Source organism: Pseudophryne corroboree, chromosome 4, assembly GCF_028390025.1.
Source record: "Pseudophryne corroboree isolate aPseCor3 chromosome 4, aPseCor3.hap2, whole genome shotgun sequence".
Lineage (NCBI taxonomy): Eukaryota > Metazoa > Chordata > Amphibia > Anura > Myobatrachidae > Pseudophryne > Pseudophryne corroboree.
The window spans coordinates 589572220-589598486 of NC_086447.1; the positions used below are offsets into that span (position 1 = coordinate 589572220).

The 26267-nt window shown below is 44.6% G+C and overlaps 1 protein-coding gene across 4 annotated transcripts in view; it reads left to right on the plus strand.

Annotated features, from left to right (window-relative positions):
• PACRG (parkin coregulated) overlaps positions 1–26267 on the plus strand; it is a 1062802-nt gene that overhangs the window by 647670 nt on the left and 388865 nt on the right. For all 4 annotated transcript variants that reach the window (XM_063917532.1, XM_063917534.1, XM_063917533.1 and 1 more), the window contains one exon: positions 21335–21484. In XM_063917532.1, the coding sequence (XP_063773602.1) occupies positions 21335–21484 (150 nt within the window). The remainder of the gene's footprint in view (positions 1–21334; positions 21485–26267) is intronic.

Here is a 26267-nt window from a genome sequence, read left to right on the forward strand (position 1 = left end):
TAACATTGTATCCATTAGTGATAATGTGTTCCCATAAGATCCACTGAGCTTACCACAAGACAGGTAAAACTGCTCTGGGTGGGCGTCCAGTGCCCCCTATGGATTCAAAGAAAAGGATTTACCTGGTAAGTACCAAAATCCCATTTTCTTTTTCATCCACTAGGGGTCACTGGAGTACTCTTGGGACGTACCAAAGTTTCCCCCTTGGGCGGGAGAGCTGTTTGGCACCTGTAACACTAGACGGCCAAAGCTATATGCTGATGCCGTAAACGTAGCTAACTTGCAAAAGCGCACCACGTGTGCAATGATGGTCATGCACCGATGACCCTGTAGCAGCTCGTCTAAGTTGTTACTTAGAAGGTCCACAACCTGCTGCGTATGACGTTCACAAGGAACGTGTGGAATGGTCTGACACTGATATAGGCGGTTGTAGCCTATGATGATGCTAAGCCTGACGTTTGGTATAAGGCCTGCTTGGAAGCTGACAAAGCCAAGTTAACTACATGACAGAGAACAAACTGTGTGTCTGTTTTACGTACAGTTAATGTTTGGCCTACATAAACGCGTAATGCACGTACAACATCTCAAGTAACTGAAGTTCCTGAACCTACTGATAACACAGGAACTATGATTGATTAAGTGATGTGTAACATCCTTGGTAAGAAAATGGAATTTGTGCGAAGTTCCGCTGTATGAGCATAAAAAACACCAGCTACGGTGGCTTGTATGAGAAGGCACCCAATGTTAAAGCACGCCTTGCTGAGGCTAAGGCTAAGAGAAACTCTTTTCCAAGTGAAAAACTTAACATCCACTTGTTGTAAGGGATCCAAAGATGAAGATTGTAAGAAAAAAATTAAATCTAAAACCAGATTCAAGTCCCATGGCGTAGTAGGAGGTATAAATGGAGATCGTACTCTGAGGACACCTTGAAGAAAGGTGTGTACAGTCGGCAAAAGAGCCAAACACCTGTGAAAGTAAATTGACAAGGCAAAGACCTGCACCTTGAGTGTAGAAATGTAGTCCTCCACCTAACCCAGTCTGTAAAAATATTAAAAGAGGGGATAACTTGAAAGATGATGTCGGAAACGTCCGAGCTTCCCACCAACCTATATAGGCACGCCAAATTCTGTGATAATGAGCTGCCGTAACTGGCTTCCTAGCACGTAACCTGGTTGGTAGAAACAGATTCTGGAATGCCCTCCCTTATTAAGAGGGCGGTTTCAACAACCACTCCGGCAAACGCAGGTGCGCTAAATCGGGGTAAAGAAACGGACCCTGTTGTAACAGATCCGGACGTGGCGTAAGCGGTCAAGGATCGGCTGCGAGTAGTTTGTGGTGATCCGAGAACCATGCTTTCGGAGGCCAATAAAACACCACTAGTATGACCGTCGTGGACTCTCGTTTGGTCCGCTTTAGCAATCGAGGAAGCAGCGGAAACGGTGGAAACAGATGCACAAAGCTGTATGGCCACGTGATTGTGAGAACATCCATCTCCACAGCCTTTGGAGCTCTTGCTCTGGACCCATACTGGGATGTTTGATGATTTTTGGCGAGATGTCATAAGTCCACCGCTGGCCAACATCTGGAACGCTTCTAAAGTCATTGTCCAGTTTCCTGGGTGAAAATTCTAACAGCTGGATAATCTGCCTCCCAATTGTCCACTGTAGAATAAATACTGCCGACAATATCACCTGGTGACGGTCGGCCCAATTGAAGATTATAGTAACTTCCCACTTGGCCATGCGACCTCGAATTCCACCTTGTTTGTGAGACCGGAGCATGTGCTCTGCTTATTGCAGCGCGTTGGAAATTGGCCTGAGTTCCAGGTCAGTTACTTGACAGTAATCTTCCGTGATCTGACCAGAGATCGTGAAGTTGACAAGTTTGGTCCAATTCCAGACGCAGAACTTTGCCCCTGCGGTGAGATTGGATACTCTGGCCCTTGGTGACAACCGCACTTGATGAATGTGTATGCGACCTCCGTCGCGTTGTCTGACTGCACCTGGACAGTAGATGCGTTCAATAAAATTCAGGTGAAAAATGACCCGAACTAATTCCTGCGAACTTGAGTGCGTCGAAAGACGTCACCCTCCTTCTAATAGTCGAATGCCCTAATGCAAAGAGACAATCCGTGGATTGTGTACTAACTGTACGTGATGACGAACAGTTTGTGTTGTGTTCAGGCGGGGAAATCCGTTTATCCACGGAATCATTCCTATGCCTGAAGCCTTTGTGACGGAATAGGGGTTAATTTCTTGACAAACCAGCCGTGCTGAACGACGCCATTGTACATTAGTAAGGCACTTTGCAGGAATAAACGTTGAGACAGAGCGTTAATGAGCAGATTTGCAAAGTACGGAACTGTTATCACTGTCAGGTATCTGAGCTATCCAGACTCTTGTGACTACCCGAGGCGCCGATAAGACGGCAAACGATAGCGTGTGAAAGTAAGAATGTTTTTTTACAGGAACCATGGCCCTCATTCCGAGTTGATCGGTCGCAAGGCGAATTTAGCAGAGTTACACACGCTAAGCCTACGCCTACTGGGAGTGTATCTTAGCTTCTTAAAATTGCGACCGATGTATTCGCAATATTGCGATTACAAACTACTTTGCAGTTTCTGAGTAACTTCAACCTTACTCTGCCTGTGCGATCAGTTCAGTGCTTGTCGTTCCTGGTTTGACGTCACAAACACACCCAGCGTTCGCTCAGACACTCCCCCGTTTCTCCAGCCACTCCTGCGTTTTTTCCGGAAACGGTAGCGTTTTCATCCACACGCCCATAAAACGCCGTGTTTCCGCCCAGTAACACCCATTTCCTGTCAATCACATTACGATCGCCGGAGCGATGAAAAAGCCGTGAGTAAAAATACTATCTTCATTGTTAAATTACTTGGCGCAGTCGCAGTGCGAATATTGCGCATGCGTACTAAGCGGATTTTCATTGCGATGCGATGAAAAATACCGACCGATCAACTCGGAATGAGGGCCCATAAGTAGGATCGAATCGTCTAAATACGAGATCCATCGGACTCTGGTATCACTGCGGATCCAACTTGCAGTCAACGCCTGCAAGTATTCCATATTGAATTTGTAGCAAACGACGTATTGTCTGCAGAGTCAGTATCGGACTGACAGAGTAATCCAGTTTTGGAACTATCCTAAACTGAAATATAACCGTGACTCGGGTTTTGACTGCGGTATCAAACTACTGAGACTACTAGAGCCTGTGTCTCCGCAGAACTACCGTCTTGTCCTCTGACCCCGGCCCACCTGTCTTGAAAATGGTGATGACGGAAACCGTAGTGTATTTGCATAATCCGTGAATCCAAATTTGTAGATCCACCCAACTGTGGATGTCCACAACTGCCGAGAGGAGATGCTGGAAACCCATTATGGCACTGGCTTGCCAGTGGGCTTAGGTGTAAAGACCACTGAATCTTGGATAGAGATATCGCAAAGCAGGTGGCAGAAACATAACCGTAGTTTACCACCTCTTCTGTGTATGGCTGCTGCTGTAGCATGGCGCCGAATGGACAGAGGTGTAAAGACAATATCCTGATTAGTTCCATTTAGGAATTTGCGCAGACAATGGTAGGAAATTATATTTCCCCCCGTGGTCTCTGCCTCCAGCGAAAGGCAGGTGTCCAAGACAGGACCAAACCTCTAGCTAGCGTAAGGTAATGCCGCTATTGTCGTTTGGAATCCGGCTCCGCCTGTTAAGAACGTAGCCAAAGTGGCCGTCGTGCCGCAACTAGTGTTGCTGTGAAAATAACCTGGCCGACGTCTACAGAGGCTGTAATCAGCGAGAAGTGTAAGGTGTTCTTTTTGTAGGGCAAACGTGAACCGGAGCGCCATGCCACTACAATCTTGTTAACTGAACACCCCCCCCCCCAAAGCCAGACGAAGCAACACCCCTACTGCTGTGTCCTGTAGGGAACACTCCGACTGGTAGTTAAACGTCGGAAGCTAAAACAGACGAGGGCTAACTCCAATAATTCCAACTGTCTCTCATTGGAAATTGTCCAGCCTCCGTTGAGAACCTAACGTACTGGCCTGTTACTATGAGAGTTGTTGGCGAATTGACCGCAATCAACCTAGTTAAAACAGTCACTTTATAAGACAAATAATCACAATCTGTACCCCCAGGCAGTATCTGCGGCCGCCTTCCCCCCAAAGAGGATCGACAAGGGTCCGTCTGTGCAGTCGCATTTGTTCGACATACTGTCTGACAGACATTGCAGCGAAACTGCGTGGTTGACTTTGCATTAGACTTACTCCTTATGTCAAACAAGTACAGAAGTATCGACCCGTATCGTGTATCACGGAAGTAAAGTGTGTATAAATTTGCATCACAGTGCATGTTTAACTGCAATAGTGAAACCTGTGCTGTACAAAAACAAAGAAAATAAAATTCCTAACAACACCCCGGCTCCTCCAGAGGCTGAGTGTTGTAGGACAGCAACTTCCTGGGAAGAACCAGGAAGTAATGCTAAAATGGTGGCCGACATGTGTTTGCTTATTGCAAGAATAGACTTTAATGTTAGGCGATACACCCATCTCCATATAAATTTATATATTAATATATACATATACACAAATAAATGTATACACTAGAGATGAGCGGGTTCGGTTCCTCGGAATCCGAACCCGCCCGAACTTCAGTTTTTTTTACACGGGGCCGAGCGACTCGGATCTTCCCGCCTTGCTCGGTTAACCCGAGCGCGCCCGAACGTCATCATCCCGCTGTCGGATTCTCGTGAGGCTCGTATTCTATCGCGAGACTCGGATTCTATATAAGGAGCCGCGCGTCGCCGCCATTTTCACACGTGCATTGAGATTGATAGGGAGAGGACGTGGCTGGCGTCCTCTCCGTTTAGACTAGAGTACTAGTGAGAGACACAAATTTTGGGGAGCATATTATTAGGAGGAGTACTACTTGCTGCTGATAGTGTGACCAGTGACCACCAGTTTAATTAATCCGTTCTCTGCCTGAAAAAAAACGATACACAGTGTGACACAGTCACATACCATATCTGTGCTCAGCCCAGTGTGCTGCATCATATGTAATACTGTATATCATTATCTGACTGTGCTGAGTGCTCACTGCTCACACAGCTTAATTGTGGGGGAGACTGGGGAGCAGTTATAGCAGGAGTACATATTTTAAGTACAGTGCACACTTTTGCTGCCAGAGTGCCACTGCCAGTGTGACTGACCAGTGACCACTGACCACCAGTATTGTGATTGTCTGCTGACCACCAGTATATTGTGATTGTCTGCCTGAAAAAGTTAAACACTCGTCGTGTGGTGTTTTTATAAACGCATTCTGCAGACAGTGTCCAGCAGGTCCGTCATTACATAATATATACCTGTCCGGCTGCAGTACTAGTGTGATATATATATATTTTAATTTTATCTCATTATCATCCAGTCTATATTAGCAGCAGACACAGTACGGTAGTCCACGGCTGTAGCTACCTCTGTGTCGGCAGTCGCTCGTCCATCCATAATTGTATACCACCTACCCGTGTTTTTTTTTTTTTCTATCTTCTTGATACTAGTAGCTTACTTTAGGAGTCTGCAGTGCTGACAGACAGTGTCCAGCAGGTCCGTCATTACATAATATATACCTGTCCGGCTGCAGTACTAGTGTGATATATATATATATATTTTAATTTTATCTCATTATCATCCAGTCTATATTAGCAGCAGACACAGTACGGTAGTCCACGGCTGTAGCTACCTCTGTGTCGGCAGTCGCTCGTCCATCCATAATTGTATACCACCTACCCGTGGTTTTTTTTTTTCTATCTTCTTGATACTAGTAGCTTACTTTAGGAGTCTGCAGTGCTGAGTCTGACAGACAGTGTCCAGCAGGTCCGTCATTACATAATATATACCTGTCCGGCTGCAGTACTAGTGTGATATATATATATATATATATATATATATATTTTTTTTATTTTATTTTATCTCATTATCATCCAGTCTATATTAGCAGCAGACACAGTACGGTAGTCCACGGCTGTAGCTACCTCTGTGTCGGCAATCGCTCGTCCATCCATAATTGTATACCACCTACCCGTGGTTTTTTTTTTTCTATCTTCTTGATACTAGTAGCTTACTTTAGGAGTCTGCAGTGCTGACAGACAGTGTCCAGCAGGTCCGTCATTACATAATATATACCTGTCCGGCTGCAGTACTAGTGTGATATATATTTTAATTTTATCTCATTATCATCCAGTCTATATTAGCAGCAGACACAGTACGGTAGTCCACGGCTGTAGCTACCTCTGTGTCGGCAGTCGCTCGTCCATCCATAATTGTATACCACCTACCCGTGGTTTTTTTTTTTTTCTATCTTCTTGATACTAGTAGCTTACTTTAGGAGTCTGCAGTGCTGAGTCTGACAGACAGTGTCCAGCAGGTCCGTCATTACATAATATATACCTGCCCGGCTGCAGTACTAGTGTGATATATATATATATTTTAATTTTATCTCATTATCATTCAGTCTATATTAGCAGCAGACACAGTACGGTAGTCCACGGCTGTAGCTACATCTGTGTCGGCAGTCGCTCGTCATCCATAAGTATACTAGTATCCATCCATCTCCATTGTTTACCTGAGGTGCCTTTTAGTTGTGCCTATTAAAATATGGAGAACAAAAATGTTGAGGTTCCAAAAATAGGGAAAGATCAAGATCGACTTCCACCTCGTGCTGAAGCTGCTGCCACTAGTCATGGCCGAGACGATGAAATGCCAGCAACGTCGTCTGCCAAGGCCGATGCCCAATGTCATAGTACAGAGCATGTAAAATCCAAAACACCAAATATCAGTAAAAAAAGGACTCCAAAACCTAAAATAAAATTGTCGGAGGAGAAGCGTAAACTTGCCAATATGCCATTTACCACACGGAGTGGCAAGGAACGGCTGAGGCCCTGGCCTATGTTCATGGCTAGTGTTTCAGCTTCACATGAGGATGGAAGCACTCAGCCTCTCGCTAGAAAAATGAAAAGACTCAAGCTGGCAAAAGCACAGCAAAGAACTGTGCGATCTTCGAAATCCCAAATCCACAAGGAGAGTCCAATTGTGTCGGTTGCGATGCCTGACCTTCCCAACACTGGACGTGAAGAGCATGTGCCTTCCACCATTTGCACGCCCCCTGCAAGTGCTGGAAGGAGCACCCGCAGTCCAGTTCCTGATAGTCAGATTGAAGATGTCAGTGTTGAAGTACACCAGGATGAGGAGGATATGGGTGTTGCTGGCGCTGGGGAGGAAATTGACAAGGAGGATTCTGATGGTGAGGTGGTTTGTTTAAGTCAGGCACCCGGGGAGACACCTGTTGTCCGTGGGAGGAATATGGCCATTGACATGCCTGGTGAAAATACCAAAAAAATCAGCTCTTCGGTGTGGAAGTATTTCAACAGAAATGCGGACAACATTTGTCAAGCTGTGTGTTGCCTTTGTCAAGCTGTAATAAGTAGGGGTAAGGACGTTAACCACCTCGGAACATCCTCCCTTATATGTCACCTGCAGCGCATTCATAATAAGTCAGTGACAAGTTCAAAAACTTTGGGTGACAGCGGAAGCAGTCCACTGACCAGTAAATCCCTTCCTCTTGTAACCAAGCTCACGCAAACCACCCCACCAACTCCCTCAGTGTCAATTTCCTCCTTCCCCAGGAATGCCAATAGTCCTGCAGGCCATGTCACTGGCAATTCTGACGAGTCCTCTCCTGCCTGGGATTCCTCCGATGCATCCTTGCGTGTAACGCCTACTGCTGCTGGCGCTGCTGTTGTTGCTGCTGGGAGTCGATGGTCATCCCAGAGGGGAAGTCGTAAGCCCACTTTTACTACTTCCACCAAGCAATTGACTGTCCAACAGTCCTTTGCGAGGAAGATGAAATATCACAGCAGTCATCCTGTTGCAAAGCGGATAACTGAGGCCTTGACAACTATGTTGGTGTTAGACGTGCGTCCGGTATCCGCCGTTAGTTCACAGGGAACTAGACAATTTCTTGAGGTAGTGTGCCCCCGTTACCAAATACCATCTAGGTTCCACTTCTCTAGGCAGGCGATACCGAGAATGTACACGGACGTCAGAAAAAGACTCACCAGTGTCCTAAAAAATGCAGTTGTACCCAATGTCCACTTAACCACGGACATGTGGACAAGCGGAGCAGGGTAGGGTCAGGACTATATGACTGTGACAGCCCACTGGGTAGATGTATGGACTCCCGCCGCAAGAACAGCAGCGGCGGCACCAGTAGCAGCATCTCGCAAACGCCAACTCTTTCCTAGGCAGGCTACGCTTTATATCACCGGTTTCCAGAATACGCACACAGCTGAAAACCTCTTACGGCAACTGAGGAAGATCATCGCGGAATGGCTTACCCCAATTGGACTCTCCTGTGGATTTGTGGCATCGGACAACGCCAGCAATATTGTGTGTGCATTAAATATGGGCAAATTCCAGCACGTCCCATGTTTTGCACATACCTTGAATTTGGTGGTGCAGAATTATTTAAAAAACGAGAGGGGCGTGCAAGAGATGCTGTCGGTGGCCAGAAGAATTGCGGGACACTTTCGGCGTACAGGCACCACGTACAGAAGACTGGAGCACCACCAAAAACGCCTGAACCTGCCCTGCCATCATCTGAAGCAAGAAGTGGTAACGAGGTGGAATTCAACCCTATATATGCTTCAGAGGTTGGAGGAGCAGCAAAAGGCCATTCAAGCCTATACAATTGAGCACGATATGGGAGGTGGAATGCACCTGTCTCAAGCGCAGTGGAGAATGATTTCAACGTTGTGCAAGGTTCTGCTGCCCTTTGAACTTGCCACACGTGAAGTCAGTTCAGACACTGCCAGCCTGAGTCAGGTCATTCCCCTCATCAGGCTTTTGCAGAAGAATCTGGAGACATTGAAGGAGGAGCTAACACAGAGCGATTCCGCTAGGCATGTGGGACTTGTGGATGGAGCCCTTAATTCGCTTAACAAGGATTCACGGATGGTCAATCTGTTGAAATCAGAGCACTACATTTTGGCCACCGTGCTCGATCCTAGATTTAAAACCTACCTTGGATCTCTCTTTCCGGCACACACAAGTCTGCTGGGGTTCAAAGACCTGCTGGTGAGAAAATTGTCAAGTCAAGCGGAACGCGACCTGTCAACATCTCCTCCTTCACATTCTCCCGCAACTGGGGGTGCGAGGAAAAGGCTCAGAATTCCGAGCCCACCCGCTGGCGGTGATGCAGGGCAGTCTGGAGCGACTGCTGATGCTGACATCTGGTCCGGACTGAAGGACCTGCCAACGATTACGGACATGTCGTCTACTGGCACTGCATATGATTCTCTCCCCATTGAAAGAATGGTGGAGGATTATATGAGTGACCGCATCCAAGTAGGCACGTCAGACAGTCCGTACTTATACTGGCAGGAAAAAGAGGCAATTTGGAGGCCCTTGCACAAACTGGCTTTATTCTACCTAAGTTGCCCTCCCACAAGTGTGTACTCCGAAAGAGTGTTTAGTGCCGCCGCTCACCTTGTCAGCAATCGGCGTACGAGGTTACTTCCAGAAAATGTGGAGAAGATGATGTTCATTAAAATGAATTATAATCAATTCCTCCGTGGAGACATTGACCAGCAGCAATTGCCTCCACAAAGTACACAGGGAGCTGAGATGGTGGATTCCAGTGGGGACGAATTAATAATCTGTGAGGAGGGGGATGTACACGGTGATATATCGGAGGATGATGATGAGGTGGACATCTTGCCTCTGTAGAGCCAGTTTGTGCAAGGAGAGATTAATTGCTGCTTTTTTGGTGGGGGTCCAAACCAACCCGTCATTTCAGTCACAGTCGTGTGGCAGACCCTGTCACTGAAATGATGGGTTGGTTAAAGTGTGCAAGTCCTGTTTATACAACATAAGGGTGGGTGGGAGGGCCCAAGGACAATTCCATCTTGCACCTCTTTTTTCTTTAATTTTTCTTTGCGTCATGTGCTGTTTGGGGAGTATTTTTTTGATGGGCCATCCTGCGTGACACTGCAGTGCCACTCCTAGATGGGCCAGGTGTTTGTGTCGGCCACTAGGGTCGCTTATCTTACTCACACAGCTACCTCATTGCGCCTCTTTTTTTCTTTGCGTCATGTGCTGTTTGGGGAGTGTTTTTTGGAAGGGCCATCCTGCGTGACACTGCAGTGCCACTCCTAGATGAGCCAGGTGTTTGTGTCGGCCACTAGGGTCGCTTATCTTACTCACACAGCTACCTCATTGCGCTTCTTTTTTTCTTTGCGTCATGTGCTGTTTGGGGAGTGTTTTTTGGAAGGGCCATCCTGCGTGACACTGCAGTGCCACTCCTAGATGGGCCAGGTGTTTGTGTCGGCCACTAGGGTCGCTTAGCTTACTCACACAGCTACCTCATTGCGCCTCTTTTTTTCTTTGCGTCATGTGCTGTTTGGGGAGGGTTTTTTGGAAGGGCCATCCTGCGTGACACTGCAGTGCCACTCCTAGATGGGCCAGGTGTTTGTGTCGGCCACTAGGGTCGCTTAGCTTAGTCATCCAGCGACCTCGGTGCAAATTTTAGGACTAAAAATAATATTGTGAGGTGTGAGGTGTTCAGAATAGACTGAAAATGAGTGGAAATTATGGTTTTTGAGGTTAATAATACTTTGGGATCAAAATGACCCCCAAATTCTATGATTTAAGCTGTTTTTTAGTGTTTTTTTGAAAAAAACACCCGAATCCAAAACACACCCGAATCCGACAAAAAAAATTCGGTGAGGTTTTGCCAAAACGCGGTCGAACCCAAAACACGGCCGCGGAACCGAACCCAAAACCAAAACACAAAACCCGAAAAATTTCAAGTGCACATCTCTAGTATACACACACCATCAGACCTCTGTAATATATATATAATATATATACAGGTTGAGTATCCCTTATCCAAAATGCTTGGGATCAGAGGTATTTTGAATATCGGATGTTTCCGTATTTTGGAATAATTGCATACCATAATGAGATATCATGGTGATAGGACCTAAGTCTAAGCACAGAATGCATTTATGTTACATATACACCTTGGCCCTCATTCCGAGTCGTTCGCTCGGTAATTTTCATCGCATCGCAGTGAAATTCCGCTTAGTACGCATGCGCAATAATCGCACTGCGACTGCGCCAAGTAATTTTACAATGAAGATAGTATTTTTACTCACGGCTTTTTCTTGGCTCCGGCGATCGTAGTGTGATTGACAGGAAATGGGTGTTACTGGGCGGAAACACGGCGTTTTCGGGGCGTGTGGATAAAAACGCTACCGTTTCCGGAAAAAACGCAGGAGTGGCCGGAGAAACGGAGGAGTGTCTGGGCGAACGCTGGGTGTGTTTATGACGTCAAACCAGGAACGACAAGCACTGAACTGATCGCAGATGCCGAGTAAGTCTGAAGCTACTCTGAAACTGCTAAGTAGTTTGTAATCGCAATATTGCGAATACATCGGTCGCAATTTTAAGAAGCTAAGATACACTCCCAGTAGGCGTAGGCTTAGCGTGAGCAACTCTGCTAAATTCGCCTTGCGAGCGATCAACTCGGAATGAGGGCCCTTATACACACAGCCTGAAGGTCATTTTAGCCAATATTTTTTATAACTTTGTGCATTAAACAAAGTGTGTCTACATTCACACAATTCATTTATGTTTCATATACACCTTATACACACAGCCTGATGGTCATTTAATACAATATTTTTAATAACTTTGTGTATTAAACAAAGTTTGTGTACATTGAACCATCAAAAAACAAAGGTTTCACTATCTCACTCTCACTCAAAAAAGTCCGTATTTCGGAATATTCCGTATTTCGGAATATTTGGATATGGGATACTCAACCTGTATATATATATATATAAATATATATATATATATATATATATATATATATATATATATACAGAAGTCATACCGGCACTCCCAGAGACGACAACGAGTTCCTTTGCTGCGGTGCCCTCCAAGTCAGCAATGTGACTAGCATAGGTAGTGAATGAACGGCGGCACTCAAGCAGACTTAGTCGTTATGAAGATAAAATCGGCGATTAAAGGAAATTTTATCTTCATAACGACTAAGTCTGCTTGAGTGCCGCCGTTCATTCACTACCTATATATATATATATATATACCCATATTACAGCTATAGGTAACAGTGGCTCTTATATTGCCCAGCAGACATTATACATACACATATAATTGTGACCCCCTTACAGACTTAAAAGCCTGAGCTGTTTGCTGCCTAACCGCAGCTTAGTTATTGGGGCCTCCCTGCGGGCATTCTCCCCCCTCTGTCTCTCACCTTCAGCGTTGGACCGTGGCAGCTATGAGAGCTGTCCGCGGTCAACTAAAAGCTGCAGAGTCCTCCCCCCCCTTGAGCTCCGTCTATTCAGCGGACGGGAGCTTGGGAGCGGCGGGAGCAAGGACGGGGGAGCGCGGGACTCGTGTGGCTGGTGCACGGAGCGGCTTGCCGGAGACTGGGGAGCGGGCCGTGGCAGTAGCTGACCGCGGTCAGCTCGCCCGCTTTCCCTCCAGAGCCATTCTGTGTGGAAAGGAGGAGGGTGGCATGTGCGGGTGGCGGAGAGGTGGGGAACGGCGAGCGTCGTTGCGGCCGTGCAGAGGACTGCTCGCTGGCTCCCCCTGCAAGCATCCAGCGGCGCCAAGGTACAGACACTGGCGGCAAGGAGCGGCTAGGGAGTGGGCGGTTGCAGGCAGCGTCTGTGACCAAAGGGCTACACGGAGGCCCAAAACGGGACACATAAAACATTTTCAATAATAAAATAAATAATACATACAACCACATAATGGAAAGTATAGTAAAGTAAGTGAGTGAGCGGCGGCAGTGAGAGCTGCCTAACCGCTCATTACCTGCACCACCTGCGGGGCTTCTCTGCTAAGCTCCATCCTGCTTCCTTGTGCAGCCGGAGGCTGCCATCAGCTCTGCTGATTTTTGTCAATGGTGGGGCTCCTTTTATGAGCACCGGCAGACTATCTGCTGCCTTCTGCAGCACCAACAAACCCTGACCCATGTTTCTTTATAAACTGGGAAGGGAGTGTGGAGAAAAATGAGAGAAAAAATAAAAACCTTGAAGTTCTGTGGAACTCTCGTCCACTTGTACCTTCCGGCTAGAGGCACAGAAAAATACTGGAGTCTCTATGGGAGTATGGAGGGGGTGACCAGTTACTAATTTAAATATTTAAATGTGCCATTCCCAGCTACGCCCCGTCCATATCCCAAGAGTACTCCAGTGACCCCTAGTGGATGAAAAATAAATAATCCACCCAAATCTAACTCTCTCTGCACGTTATATCTGCCTCCCCTGCAGTGCACATGGTTTTCCCCAATTGCTAACAAACTTGCTGCTGCGATCAACTCAGAATTACCCCCACCATCCGAAGTAATTTCATTTTATTTGCTAAGGTGCAGGAAATCAAAGAAGGCCAACAAATTATTGACCTTGAAACTCAAATTGAATGCTGTTAAAACCTTACAATAATTGCAACACAGGTTCTATGATAAGATTGACAAGGAAGATTCCTTTTTCGGCAATTTAGCTGTACAGGTACTTGCATTGCACTTGTAATAGAATATACTCTATCAAAATCTCCCTTATTGCACAACTCTTTCAAGAATTTTATATGAAGTTTATATGCAGTTCCCACTATTTGGATCCCAGCTTGAATTCCCGGATTGACCAGTTCTTTGAATTTTGTTCCCTATTTGCATTACTCTCTTCCCAACTCTTTTCTCTTAATAAGGATATTGCCCTAAAGTAGATTGCTCTGAATATGAGAACTCTAAAAAAAAAAAAAGACTCAGATCCAGGTGCAGACAAGGGGCCTAATTCAAACCTGGTCACAAGCAGGCGATTTTTACACTGCTATAACCAGGTAGTCGCCGCCTACAGGGGGAGGGGGTATTTGTTGTGCAGGGGTGCGATCGGATGTGCAGAGAGCTGCACAAACAAAAGTTTGTGCACTCCCTGCACCTATGGTAGCTATGCCCGTGGCGGTCACTCAGAACCGATCGCTGCTGTGCTTTTTCGCTCAGCAGTGATTGGGTCTGAACTGCGCATGCGTATGCACTGCAATGTGCAGGCGCGTCGTCCCCCCTGCCCAGGACTTTTGCCGTGCGATGATCGGGGCCGGAGCTGACGTAAGAAACCCTCCTTCCAAACGGGTGGACACGTCTGCGTTTTCCCGGACACTCCCTGGAAACGGTCAGTTGCCACTCCCAAATGGCCTCTTCCTGTCAATCTTCTTGCGATCGCTGGTGCGATTGCTTTCTTCGTTCATCCTGTCGCTGTCCAGCGATCCCTGTCACCTGGGGGACGACGCGCCTGCACATTGCGGTGCATACGCATGCGCAGTTCAGACCCAATCACTGCTGAGCAAAAACGCACAGCATCGATCGGGTCTGAGTGACCGCCACGGGCATAGCTACCATAGGTGCAGGGAGTGCAGCTGCTATGGGGCCCATTTTTTCATCATTGGGTGATACATAAGTACCCTTATAAACTTTCACCTTGGGGTCTACAATATATTGTATATACACAATGTCAGACTGGGGCATGGAGGGCCCACTGGAGAAATGCAGTGGTAGTGGCTTATGCTTTAAGGCTTTTTCATAAATATATATAGTAATACTGCTAGTGCATGCATGATAATGTACCAGACTAATAACAGCAATGCACTGTAGAAAATACACCACAGTCCTGTGCTGTATAATATGATGTATAATTCAAGTGCACAATCTGGTATCTGATCCCTAGAGGAAAGGGTGTTTACCCTGTACCCCTGTGGACCAATCTGACCCTGTATATACAGTACTTATGGGACATGATACATGTAATGTTGTATAAAATCACCTGAAGGGCCTAGCCCTGTGCTGAGACATGATTGTAGTTTTGCAATTTCTCGTAAAACTACAATTCATGCCAAATTAGGCCTTAAATTTGAAATTATGTAATTTATTTCTATTTTTTCCCCTCCCACTACAGCTTTTACCTTCAGTACATGGGATTAGGCATACAAGATGGGATAATAAGGCCATAATGCATTTCACCCTACTATAAAATGTGACTTCCTTCTCCTTATAGACACAGCCCTTCTTCAGAGTTTACCTTTTTATATTGAGATTAGGGATAGATGCCATCTTCCCTTCGTACTCTCAATATCAATACTTCCGAATTCACAATTTAAAGTTATGATACCACAGCTACTTCACCAGCTGATGGCACGTGAGTCACTGTGTTGGTTTCACGCCCCTGTGAAAGGTCTACTCACTGCAATCTATTGCCTCTTACTCTCACACAGATTCCCTTCTAAAGAAACGTATGAATTGTTTTGGGAACATGATATTGTGGGAGACTCTTGATCCCGACATTTGGAAATGGATTTATATCAGTCTTGATTCTTCGGTATGTTCAGTCTCTATCAGGGAAAACTCACTAAAATCTATCTATGTTGGTACCTGGCCCCACTGTGCCTGCACAAAATGATCACTTCCTCCTCCCAGTTTTGCAGCAGGGAGTGTAGCAAGGTGAATACTCATATCCTGGCAGTGTCCAAAAGTATCTCCCCTGTGGAAGGATGTTCATTATTTAATATCCCTTATCACATATTCCTTGATCATTCATATTCCATTCTGCTATTATCAATTCCTGATGTGGAAAACACACTCAGAAACATATGTGCCTTATATTAAATACAACAAAATGTCAAATCGCACCGTGTTGGAGGATTGGGGCACCACCCTCCCTTTCCTCTATGAAAGAAGCTATTTGGTTCATTATAAGTATAGTTATCAGTAAAGATGACAACTTCTGTATGTGGGGCCTGATTTAGATGTGGTTGGAGGCACTATCGATGCTGGTTTCATCGACTCCTGCACTGATCGGAGCTGCGTCCTAGGATCAACTGTGGGATGCGCAAGCCGGCGCCTGTTGCTCTAAGCAAGAGACCAGGAAATCTCCATCCTCAGACCGAGATCATGGATTCATCCCTCCCCAACAATGGTAGTCACATTATTTTGAGAAACGGAGGCCATCAGCAGCTTCTCTCTTCCCTCAAACAGCATTAAGCTGCAAATCACTGATAGTCTGTTGATGTAGTGCAATCAACATTGCAGACCCGTACTGCACATTAAGTAAGGGGTTGGCACATGTGCAAAGTACCGAACATTGGTGTCAGGACCTGAATCAGGCCCATGGTCACTATGGGTGAACCATTATAATGCCTCTAATCCTCTGTTCTTTCCTGCTTAACTACTAATGCTATAGTCATGCGGTCCACTAGTTACCTCAGTGAAGGCAAATTTACCCTGGTACATTCATGAATCATCCAAAGGTGTTAGTGGTGTTTGAAGGTCAGGGTTTCCCATGTGCCTGCTGTATAGATGTCCCCGCAATGTGTAGATGTGCCATCTACACAATGTATGGCTTGCAGATAAATGGTGTTAAGGGGGAGATACATCAAAACTTCTAAAGAGGACAGGTGGAGAAGTTGTGCATAGCAGCTAATCAGCTCCTAGCTATAATTTTATACAATTGACATGTAAATTATAAATAGAAGTTGATTGGTTTCTATGGGCAACTTCTCCACTTGTCCTCTTAAGAAGGGGTTTGATACATCCCCCCTTCCCCCAGTATTCATGGAATCTCCTTTTGTCAAGAGAAAGACATCTGTCTTAGCTGCCCCTACCTGCAGTTGCCACGGTTATTGCATCCTGACTAACCAGGCATCCTGAGACTCTCCTGCACTCCAAAAATACAAACTTTTATGCACCCTTCCTAACTCCCATTCGCTGCCTGCTGTTCAGAGATTGTATATGGCTGATATGCAGGGGGACACAGGGGTGTGTAGGGGAAATCCCTGGTTATCCCCACTTCTTGAGGGCTCCTCCTCTAGGGGCCAATTATAGACTATGCACTCAATGTACACATTGTTACTGTATTAGAAGGTCAGTTACCTGGAGTAGCAACACCACTGATAAACACGGGTTCTTAGTTCACATCTATAGAAACTACACTAAGATTTGCCTATCGGTTAGCCAAGTATTCTGGTGGTTGGCCACACCCTTTAAACATGGGCCCCTGCCACTACATTTCCTGGTTGGGCCCTTCTTTCTCCAGTCCTAAACTGGGTGTGATTCAGCAAGAGAATTTTAAGGGATATATCTTTGCTTCTTAATTGTTGCTGGAATTTTCTTTCATTTTTACTTCAATGAGAAGAGTTCGGATTGCTTCTCTACCCTTGATGAGTGCATAAACAAGATGGGTATGGGTCATTAGATCAACAAGATTTAGGTCGACAGTCATTAGGTTGACCACTATTAGTCAACGTGCATTAGGTCAACATGGTCACTAGGTCAACATGGACATTAGGTCGATATGTACTAGGTTGACATGGAAAAGGTCGACATGAGTTTTTTTACTTTTTTGGTGTCTGTTTTTTTGTAAAGTGACGGGGAACCCCAATTAGTGCACTGTGTCCCCTCGCACCTTTGGGCAAGATAATCACAATTTTTAAGGGCTATTTACTAAAATTGCTCAGTTGTGCAAATCTGCATTAAAGCCATATCCACTGTCCAGAAAAACATACTGTATGAGCTATTCCTTTGCTACATATATATTTTCTATTCCTTTGAACAAAGGGGGTAATTCAGAGTTGATCGCAGCAGCAAATTTGGGGGTCATTCCGAGTTGATCGCTAGCTGGCGTTGTTTGCAGCGCAGTGATCAGGCTAAAAATCGGCATCTCTGCGCATGCGTATGCACCGCAATGCACAGGCGCATCGTACGGGTACAATGAGCATCGTGGGTTTGCACAGAGTGTAACGAACATTCCAGTCGCACGACCGAACGCAGGAAGATTGACATGAAGTGGGCGTTTCTGGGTGTCAACTAACCATTTTCAGGAAGTGTTTAGAAAAACACAGGTGTGGCAGAAAAACCGCAGGCGTGGCTGGGCGTTCGATGGGCGGGTGTGTGACGTCAAAAGCCTTCCCCTCCGTCGTTAGAATCAACGCACACGAAGAGTAACTAAAGGGCTGGTCTTGTTTTGCACAAAACGATTTTGCATGCACTCTGCTGCACAAGCATTCGTACTTCTACACAGCTAAAATACACTCCCCAGTGGGCGGCAACAATGCGTTTGCACGGCTGCTAAAAACTGCTAGCGAGCGATCAACTCGGAATGACCCCCTTTGTTAGCAGTTGGGCAAAACCACGTGCACTGCAGGTGTGGCAGATATAACGTTTGCAGAAAGAGTTAGATTTGGGTTGGTTATTTTGTTTCTGTGCATGGTAAATACTGGCTGCTTTACTTTTACACTGCAATTTAGATTTCAGTTTGAAAACACCCCACCCAAATCTAACTCTCTCTGCACATGTTATATCTGCCCCCCCTGCAGTTCACATGGGCGGTCATTCCGAGTTGATCGTTAGCTGCATTTGTTCGCTGTGCAGCGATGAGACAAAAAAATGGTACTTCTGCGCATGCGTATGCGGCGCAATGCGCACGCACGACGTACTATTACAACGAACGATGTAATTTCACACAAGGTCTAGCGAAGCTTTTCAGTCGCACTGCTGGCCGCAGAGTGATTGACAGGAAGAGGGCGTTTCTGGGTGTCAACTGACCGTTTTCAGGCAGTGTTTGAAAAAATGCAGGCGTGCCAGGAAAAACGCAGGCGTGGCTGGGCGAATGCAGGGCGTGTTTGTGATGTCAAAACAGGAACTGAACAGTCTGAAGTCATCGCAAGCGCTGAGTAGGTCTGAAGCTACTCTAAAACTGCACAAAAAAACCTTTGCCGACGCTCTTTGATCCTTTCGTTCGCACTTCTGCTAAGCTAAAATACACTCCAGGTGGGAGGCGGCATAGCGTTTGCACGGCTGCTAAAAACTGCTAGCGAGCGAACAACTCGGAATGACCACCATGGTTTTGCCCAACTGCTAACAAATTTGCTGCTGCAATCAACTCTGAATTAGGCCCAATGTCAGTAAGTAAACCTTAATGACCTTTTATTCATTAGTATAGTGAGTCCTTTCCCATTATAAATGTAGTCATTTGCAAATTTTAAGATTTTGCTAACTTCACACTTTGGGGCATATTTATCACAATCTACATATTAGATGCAGCTGAGATGTGATAAGAGCACCCAAAATAGCAATGCAATATTTGAAGTATTGAAAAAATACCCTGAGAGTTTAACTGCGCATGCACTGCTGGCTGCCTTCACTGTGAATGCCCCTCCACCCCCTGGCGCAACCCCCCTGCTTACGCTTACCTGCATCCAAGACCGGTGATCTGCTCCTGTGTTCCTGCATAGACCCCATTCACAGATCTGTGCAGTAAAGGGCGGTGTCGACCAGAACTTCACAGCAGTTCACTTTACTGATGAGATGCCCAAGGATACAGAGCACAGTAATCAGCTGATTGGCTGCCCTCACCGAGTCACCAGTCACGTGTCCCTAGGTGCAGGTATGCATTATTTTTTTTATTTCTATTCTGACTTTTTTAAATTTGTGATCAGCCTGTGGTCTATCAAACAATCATGGCTGACCATAGGTGCCAGCACAGAGCTCTGCTTTCTCTGCCAGCAGGCAGGAAAGGCTGCGCTAGAGTAGGTGAAACAGGGGTAAGCCCTAATAATGCCACCTGAACATGTCGTTATTATCACAGGGCTTCCTCTGGTATATTTTGTTTTTATTATTAGATTTTAGTAAATCTGAAGCAGATCGTGTTTCCTATTATACTGTAATTATGGGAAATGTTTACAAAAAATGTTTTTGATATTAAGGGCTTGGAGGAGAATTTTGGTAATTTTCTTCCAATTGCCCATTAGTAGATTTAGGTGATACTAAATACAGTAATGTGGAAAAAAACCCCACCCATTTTCACATATTTTAGTAAAAATAATATGTCTGTTTATTCTAATGGATGCTTTCTAACTAATAGATTGGCATATGTATAAGACACATTTTAGACAACTTGTTATGAAACCATGATTAAGGTTACATTTGACTTGAAATCAGGTAATACTGTATGTTAATGTTTTTTTCTGTAAAGTTTCTTACTGGTTCCTGCTCTCAGTTAGCTTTATGGTTCTTATAACTTCTATGCTTAGGGAAATGGAAGCGTTAAAAAATGTAATATAAAGAGATCGCCACCCTGAAGAGCTACTGTACACAGTAAGTCTGCTGGTCTGTGGACACTATCATTTCTTGATCACTCAGTTTAGAGTATGCTTATGACTAATAAAACCCTCGTTTCACTGTATTCCTCTTTTCTTTTTATTAGAACATCAAATATTCATACATTTCAGCCTGTTCTTTGAGAGACACATAATTTATATTAAGAAAGTTATCCAATTATTCTGTCTTGTCTTTGTGTGTTCTTACATACTTAACTATATTTGTACATGGTAATTAAAGCAACATTTGTAATTCAGAAATCTAGTACAAAATAGGTATCTTTTAAGGGTCGCTTTTTCATGTTTGTGACCGCATGTATTTCTTTACTGTTTTGCAATGATAGCTTTATTTGTGATGATGTAATGCTGCACATGCACTGTGGGTACAGGCTGAACCAGAGCCGTAACTAGACTTTTTGGTGTCCTGTGCCAGAGAGAGCATTGGCGCTCCCCCATTTTTTTCAATAGGGACATAAGGCGCATGCCTTGTGGGGAAGGGGCATGACAAGATTGATCCCAGAGAAAGCCCATGCTATGATTCCCAAGCTACTAGTACTTTGTAAATAAATAGTCAGCATTGCAATTGAGCAGCTCTATGTAGTGTGCAGCCACACATCCAATTCCTTCCAGCCACACACTAAATAGATTTGCTCAACCGCACTGCTGATATTTTTTTCACAAAGTACAAGGTAAGCTTCAAAAAGAATTCTCTAGCTTAGAATTATCTACCTTTCTATACAAGGGCAGATAGCTCAATAAATAGATTGACTGCAATGCCACAGGCAATGGGTTTGAAACATAATAAAGGACAGTGTGACTGAATAACAAAGAAAACTCAAGTTGAGTTCATGAATGTTGTATAGGTATTAGCAAAAGAAGGGGTCAGGGTAGGAGACAGTGGCGGCCAGGAGATGCTGGGCTTCAAAGAGGGGGAATGCTGCAAGTGAAAGAAATTAAAACAGATAATTGACAACAGTGCCCCCTAGCCTGCATCGCTATGTGCGGTGCCCCCTCCGCACACACCTAGTTATGATCCTGGGCTTAACTCTGATGGATACAAAATATGAAAAGCAAACATTTTTATTTTCTTGTTTTAGATGCTTTGAACATTCGCAATCGGCAAGTAATCTGTACTACACTGAAAGTTCTCCAGCACCTGGTTGTTTCCTCGGAAATGGTGGGTGAAGCTCTTGTGCCTTACTACCGCCAGATTCTCCCCATCCTCAACATTTTCAAAAACATCAATGGTGAGTCTCTATTTTTACTTGTATGCTTTATTTTTTTTGTCCTAAGCTTCATCATTTAATACAAAGTTTAATAGATTGGATGTCTTTCATAAATACTTTCTTTTTCCCAAAGCCTTAAATGCAAATTACCTTGCCAACTGATTCAATTTATTTTAGAGTAAAAAGAATCATGGTGTACTGTATGATATCAACACTTAGATAATATATATTCACAGCTAACTCCAAATACATTTGGAGATCAGAGTAATGCAACTACCACATTTCCCAGTGCTGGGATCTAGTAAAATTTCATTATAAATTACGACACATCTCACGTACAGCTTAATAAATAAAGTACAGAAGCACTGAAGCAATTGTATAATCTTCTGATATTTACACTTTAAAGGTGTATTGCAGCCTTTTGAGTAGATGAGTGTATTGTGTTGTCTATGCATCTGTTGTAAACTTGAGCTTAGAATTTGGATGTGCTCTTGAAGCAACCAAATTCCAATTGACAGCCATTGTTACTGGTTCATTTGATACATAGCTAGATTTAAGTGATAATGGCAGTTTCTTCATTTGTAACAAAGAAAACGTGTTACTTTAACTGTATTAACAGCTCTGTGTTCTACATTGCATTTAGCATATCGTCACCATGGATTCCTGCTCTGAACCTTGTGATAGACTCAATTACTGCTAACTTAACTGTTCATTTTCTGCACTGTGATGTAACACAAAGAATAATGGAAGAGATGTCTTGTATTATACAGTATGCCACATATATTTAATTTTCATTTGTATTTGGGGAAAAAAGGGATTCTTGCTAATAATAAACTTTTTTATAATCTATGGTTAGGCCAGGACTTTAATGCATTGACCAATATTCTATTTAATTCAGTACGATTACCAATATTTTTTTAAAGGAGAATTCAACCTAAATTTAAACAATAATAATAATAATAATAATAATAATAAAAAAATATTATTATTATTATTATTATACTGGCTTTCTGGAAAACATTATCATGGAGAACAAGAGCCAATTAGCAGCAGTCCATAATCCTTTGCATTTGTTTTTATTTATTTATTTATTAAATAAATGTGCTTATTCAGGCACATAACTTGGCAGTGTCACACCTTCTAATTAAATCTCCACAGTTATAACACATGCTCCTAATTCATACAAGAAATACCCCCAATCGACTAAACTCCTATCAGGCAGTGCAAATGTTTGTACCACTGCAGATGTCACCATCTTGGCCCACCAATCCAATGAAAGCTGTGTTCAAATGAGCAATGATTACACTGTAGTTTTGCATTTTTTGTGATATATAAATGACTCTTTGTTGGCTGTGTAATGATGAATGTACACATAACAAGCACTCTCTGGTACCGGGATTGTGACAAGTGTCGGGATTCGGGTGTTCGTATTCCGGCAGCTGGCAAATTAACCACATCCACCTAGAACATACAGTGCATCCAGCGGTTGGGGTGCATCAGGTTGAGATCCGTTGATGCTACTATATTAATGCACCAGAGGTTGGGAATAACTAAACCCTTTGGGGAATGTGTGAAGTTTAGGCAGTAGAGAAAGGCATTCCCTATTTCTCTTCTCTACAATGGAGTAGCAAATATTGATGCTTGAACACCAACAGGTTTTATCAACTCTCATCATCATCAATTTTAGCTGCTCCAATTACATTTTTGCATCTTTTAGTGCATTCCTTGTAACACCGGAATGACTACTCCCCTCCAATTGATTTAAATGCTTTGAAAGCACGCCTCTTATTAGCCATTTCTTTGTTTACCTCCTCATTAAGCCACATTGGTTTGTGATTAGTACTCCTGCGTTTATTGCCCATGGGAATGAATTTGTGAATATTTCTATCATGCAGCCCTTTTAAAGCATCCCACATTTCTGAAGTGTCATTACCTTGAAACAAAACTTCCCAGTCAATGTTGTTTAGTCCCTGCCTCAGCATATTGAAGTTAGCTTTTCTAAAGTTTATTGTTATAATCTTATAGCTTTGTTTCTTGAAACTAATGTTGAATGAGATGATATAGAGGTCACTGTTTCCCAAGGTCTCCCCAACTGTAATGTTTGATATAATATCCACATTATTGGTAATAACTAGGTCCAGAATATTACTACCTTTGGTTGGATCCTCAACTAATTGAGACAAGTACTGATCCTTTAATGTGTTTAGAAACCTGCTGCTCCTAGCTTTTACACACAAATCGTTACTCCAATTTATATCAGAATAGTTGAAATCCCCTCTCATTAGGATGTCCTCCATTCCCGCAGCTTTTCAATTTGCTGCCAGAGTTGTTTCTCGTTATGTACGCCAATATCCGGTTGTTTGTTGCACGTGCCAATGACTAGTTTTTTTGCTTCAATGCCCCCACTTGTGATCACAACCCATAGCGATTCCACGTTTTCTCCAGTCCCTTCGTAAAAAACATCTATTATGTTTGGCTTAGAGATGGTTTTACATAGAGACAGACCCCTCCTCCCCTTTTGGTAGTCCTGTCTCTCCTGAAAAGTGAATTTCCCTCCAAATTTGCAACCCAGTCATGGGAGTCATCCCACCATGTTTCCGCAATACCTATAATGTCATATTGATTTTTTGATACAAGCCATTCCAATTCCCCCATTTTACCTGATAGGCTTCTTGCGTTTGCAAGCATACATTTTAGCTTAATATTTCCCATGCCAGTTTGTTTTAATGGTATATTATCCTTATTTACAAGTGCCTTTCTAGAATTACTCTTACCGACTGTTATTATCCTCCCTCCCTTAGCACCCCCATCATACTTAATATAGCCTTCTTTACTACTACTATAAGACCTATTAGGTCTTTCTAAACCCACCACCCCGAATGAAGGTATTATCCCTTATGCTATGGATATCATATTCTATATACCATACTGTAGGACCATAATCGTCATAAGATAATAATTTAGGGATACCATGGGCAATACCTTTGTCTGTAATTTCTGTGTCAATACCCCTGCAATTACCCTTGCCAGCTGATCTTTTCCTCTCCCCTTTGCCACCCCCAATTTGTTCACTACCCCCATCCTTACTGTTCTCATTGTTTGTCCCATAACTTCTAGCTAAACCCTCTCCCTAGGCTCCTAGTTTACAATCTCCTCCAACCCTCTAACCATCCTGCCCCCCAGCACAGCAGCCCCATCCTCATTCAGGTGCAATTCATTGCGACAATAAAGATGGCGCCTGACTGGGAAGTCCGCCCAGTGTTCCTAGAACACAAACCCTTCCTTCCTACGCCAGTTTCTAAACCACACATTTACCTCCCTAATCTCCCTCTGTCTCCCTGGACTAGCACGTGACATTGGTAATATTTCAGAGAATATTACCCTAGATGTCCTTGCCTTAAGTTTCTTGCTTAATTCCCTATAGTCTTTCTTAAGTAAATCCCAACTACCACTAACTTTGTCATTGGTGCCGACATGCACCAAGACTGCCAGGTCTTTACCAGCCCCTCCCAACAATCTGTCTACCCGGTACGCGATGTGCCATACCCGAGCACCCGGGAGGCTACAGTCCGTACGGCGATCATGGTCCCGGTAGCAGATTTCCCTGTCTGTCTTCCTGATAATAGAATCCCCTACCACCACAACCTGAGTAGGTACTTCACTATCTTTTTTCCCTTCTGTACCGGAGGGACCGCTCCTCTGGTTGCTAGAGGGAACAGTCTCCTCCGGCTCCGTCATTTCCTCACTGCCATTCCCAGAATCCTCGTCCAGTCGGGCGAATTTATTGGGGTTTCGCACATCCTGTCTCCCCCACCCCCTCTTCTTCTTTTTTCTAACCGTGACCCAGCTGTCTACCTGATCATCCTCGTCTACCAGTGTTCCCCCCTGCAACTCCTCCACCGTTCTAAACTTTGCTCGAGATTGTGAATACTCAGTTGCGTAACGGTTTGCTCTAGATCAGTCACCTGGACTTCCAGGGCAGCCGTTCGCTCACATCTTGCATAGATGTACCCGCACTTGGACTGTTGTTCCAGGTGCGCATACATCATGCACGATATGCACTGAGTGAGATTCTCAATTGCGGCCACCTCCATTTTTGCTAAGTGCTAACTCCCTGTTACCTTTGGAAAAACGAAAATCGAGAAGAGGGGAAAAGAAAAAAGGACAATATATACAGTATATATATATATATATATATATATATATATAAAGGGGACAATACAATATAGTCACCTAAACAGTAATATAGTTTAGCTTATACTTATCTTCCCTTGTGCGCCCACTGATCCTTTTCACTTATGCAGCAGCAGTCCCTGGCCCCGTACAGCAGGCACCTCCAGCAGCAGCAATGCCCGCAGTCAGGCTGTGGCGGCTGCAACTCTCGGCCCGGTCGCAGCAGAGTCACCCGCAGCATTTGTCCGGGGGTGTCAGGACCACCTGCTGCAGCACCTGTTCAGAGGTCCCTGCTTCCCCTGTGTTGGCTCTGTCCAGCTGCCTGTGGCACCTTGTCTCCTACTCCCAAAGTTCACAGCTTCACCTCCTGCCAAAAAAATAGACAAAAAAATAAACAAAAACAAAACAGACCTTCCCCTCTGATGCTCCTCCTCACATACACTACACACACACAGAGCAGCTCTTTCACCTGCAGCCCACTCCTTCCAGTAGCTGCATCCCTCACTCACACACACACACACACACACACACACACACACACACACACTCTGGTCCCCTTACACGGAGCGGCTGCCTGCACTACTCAGCAGCGCTCCGTCCCGCTCTCAGTCCCGACTGGCAATTTATGATA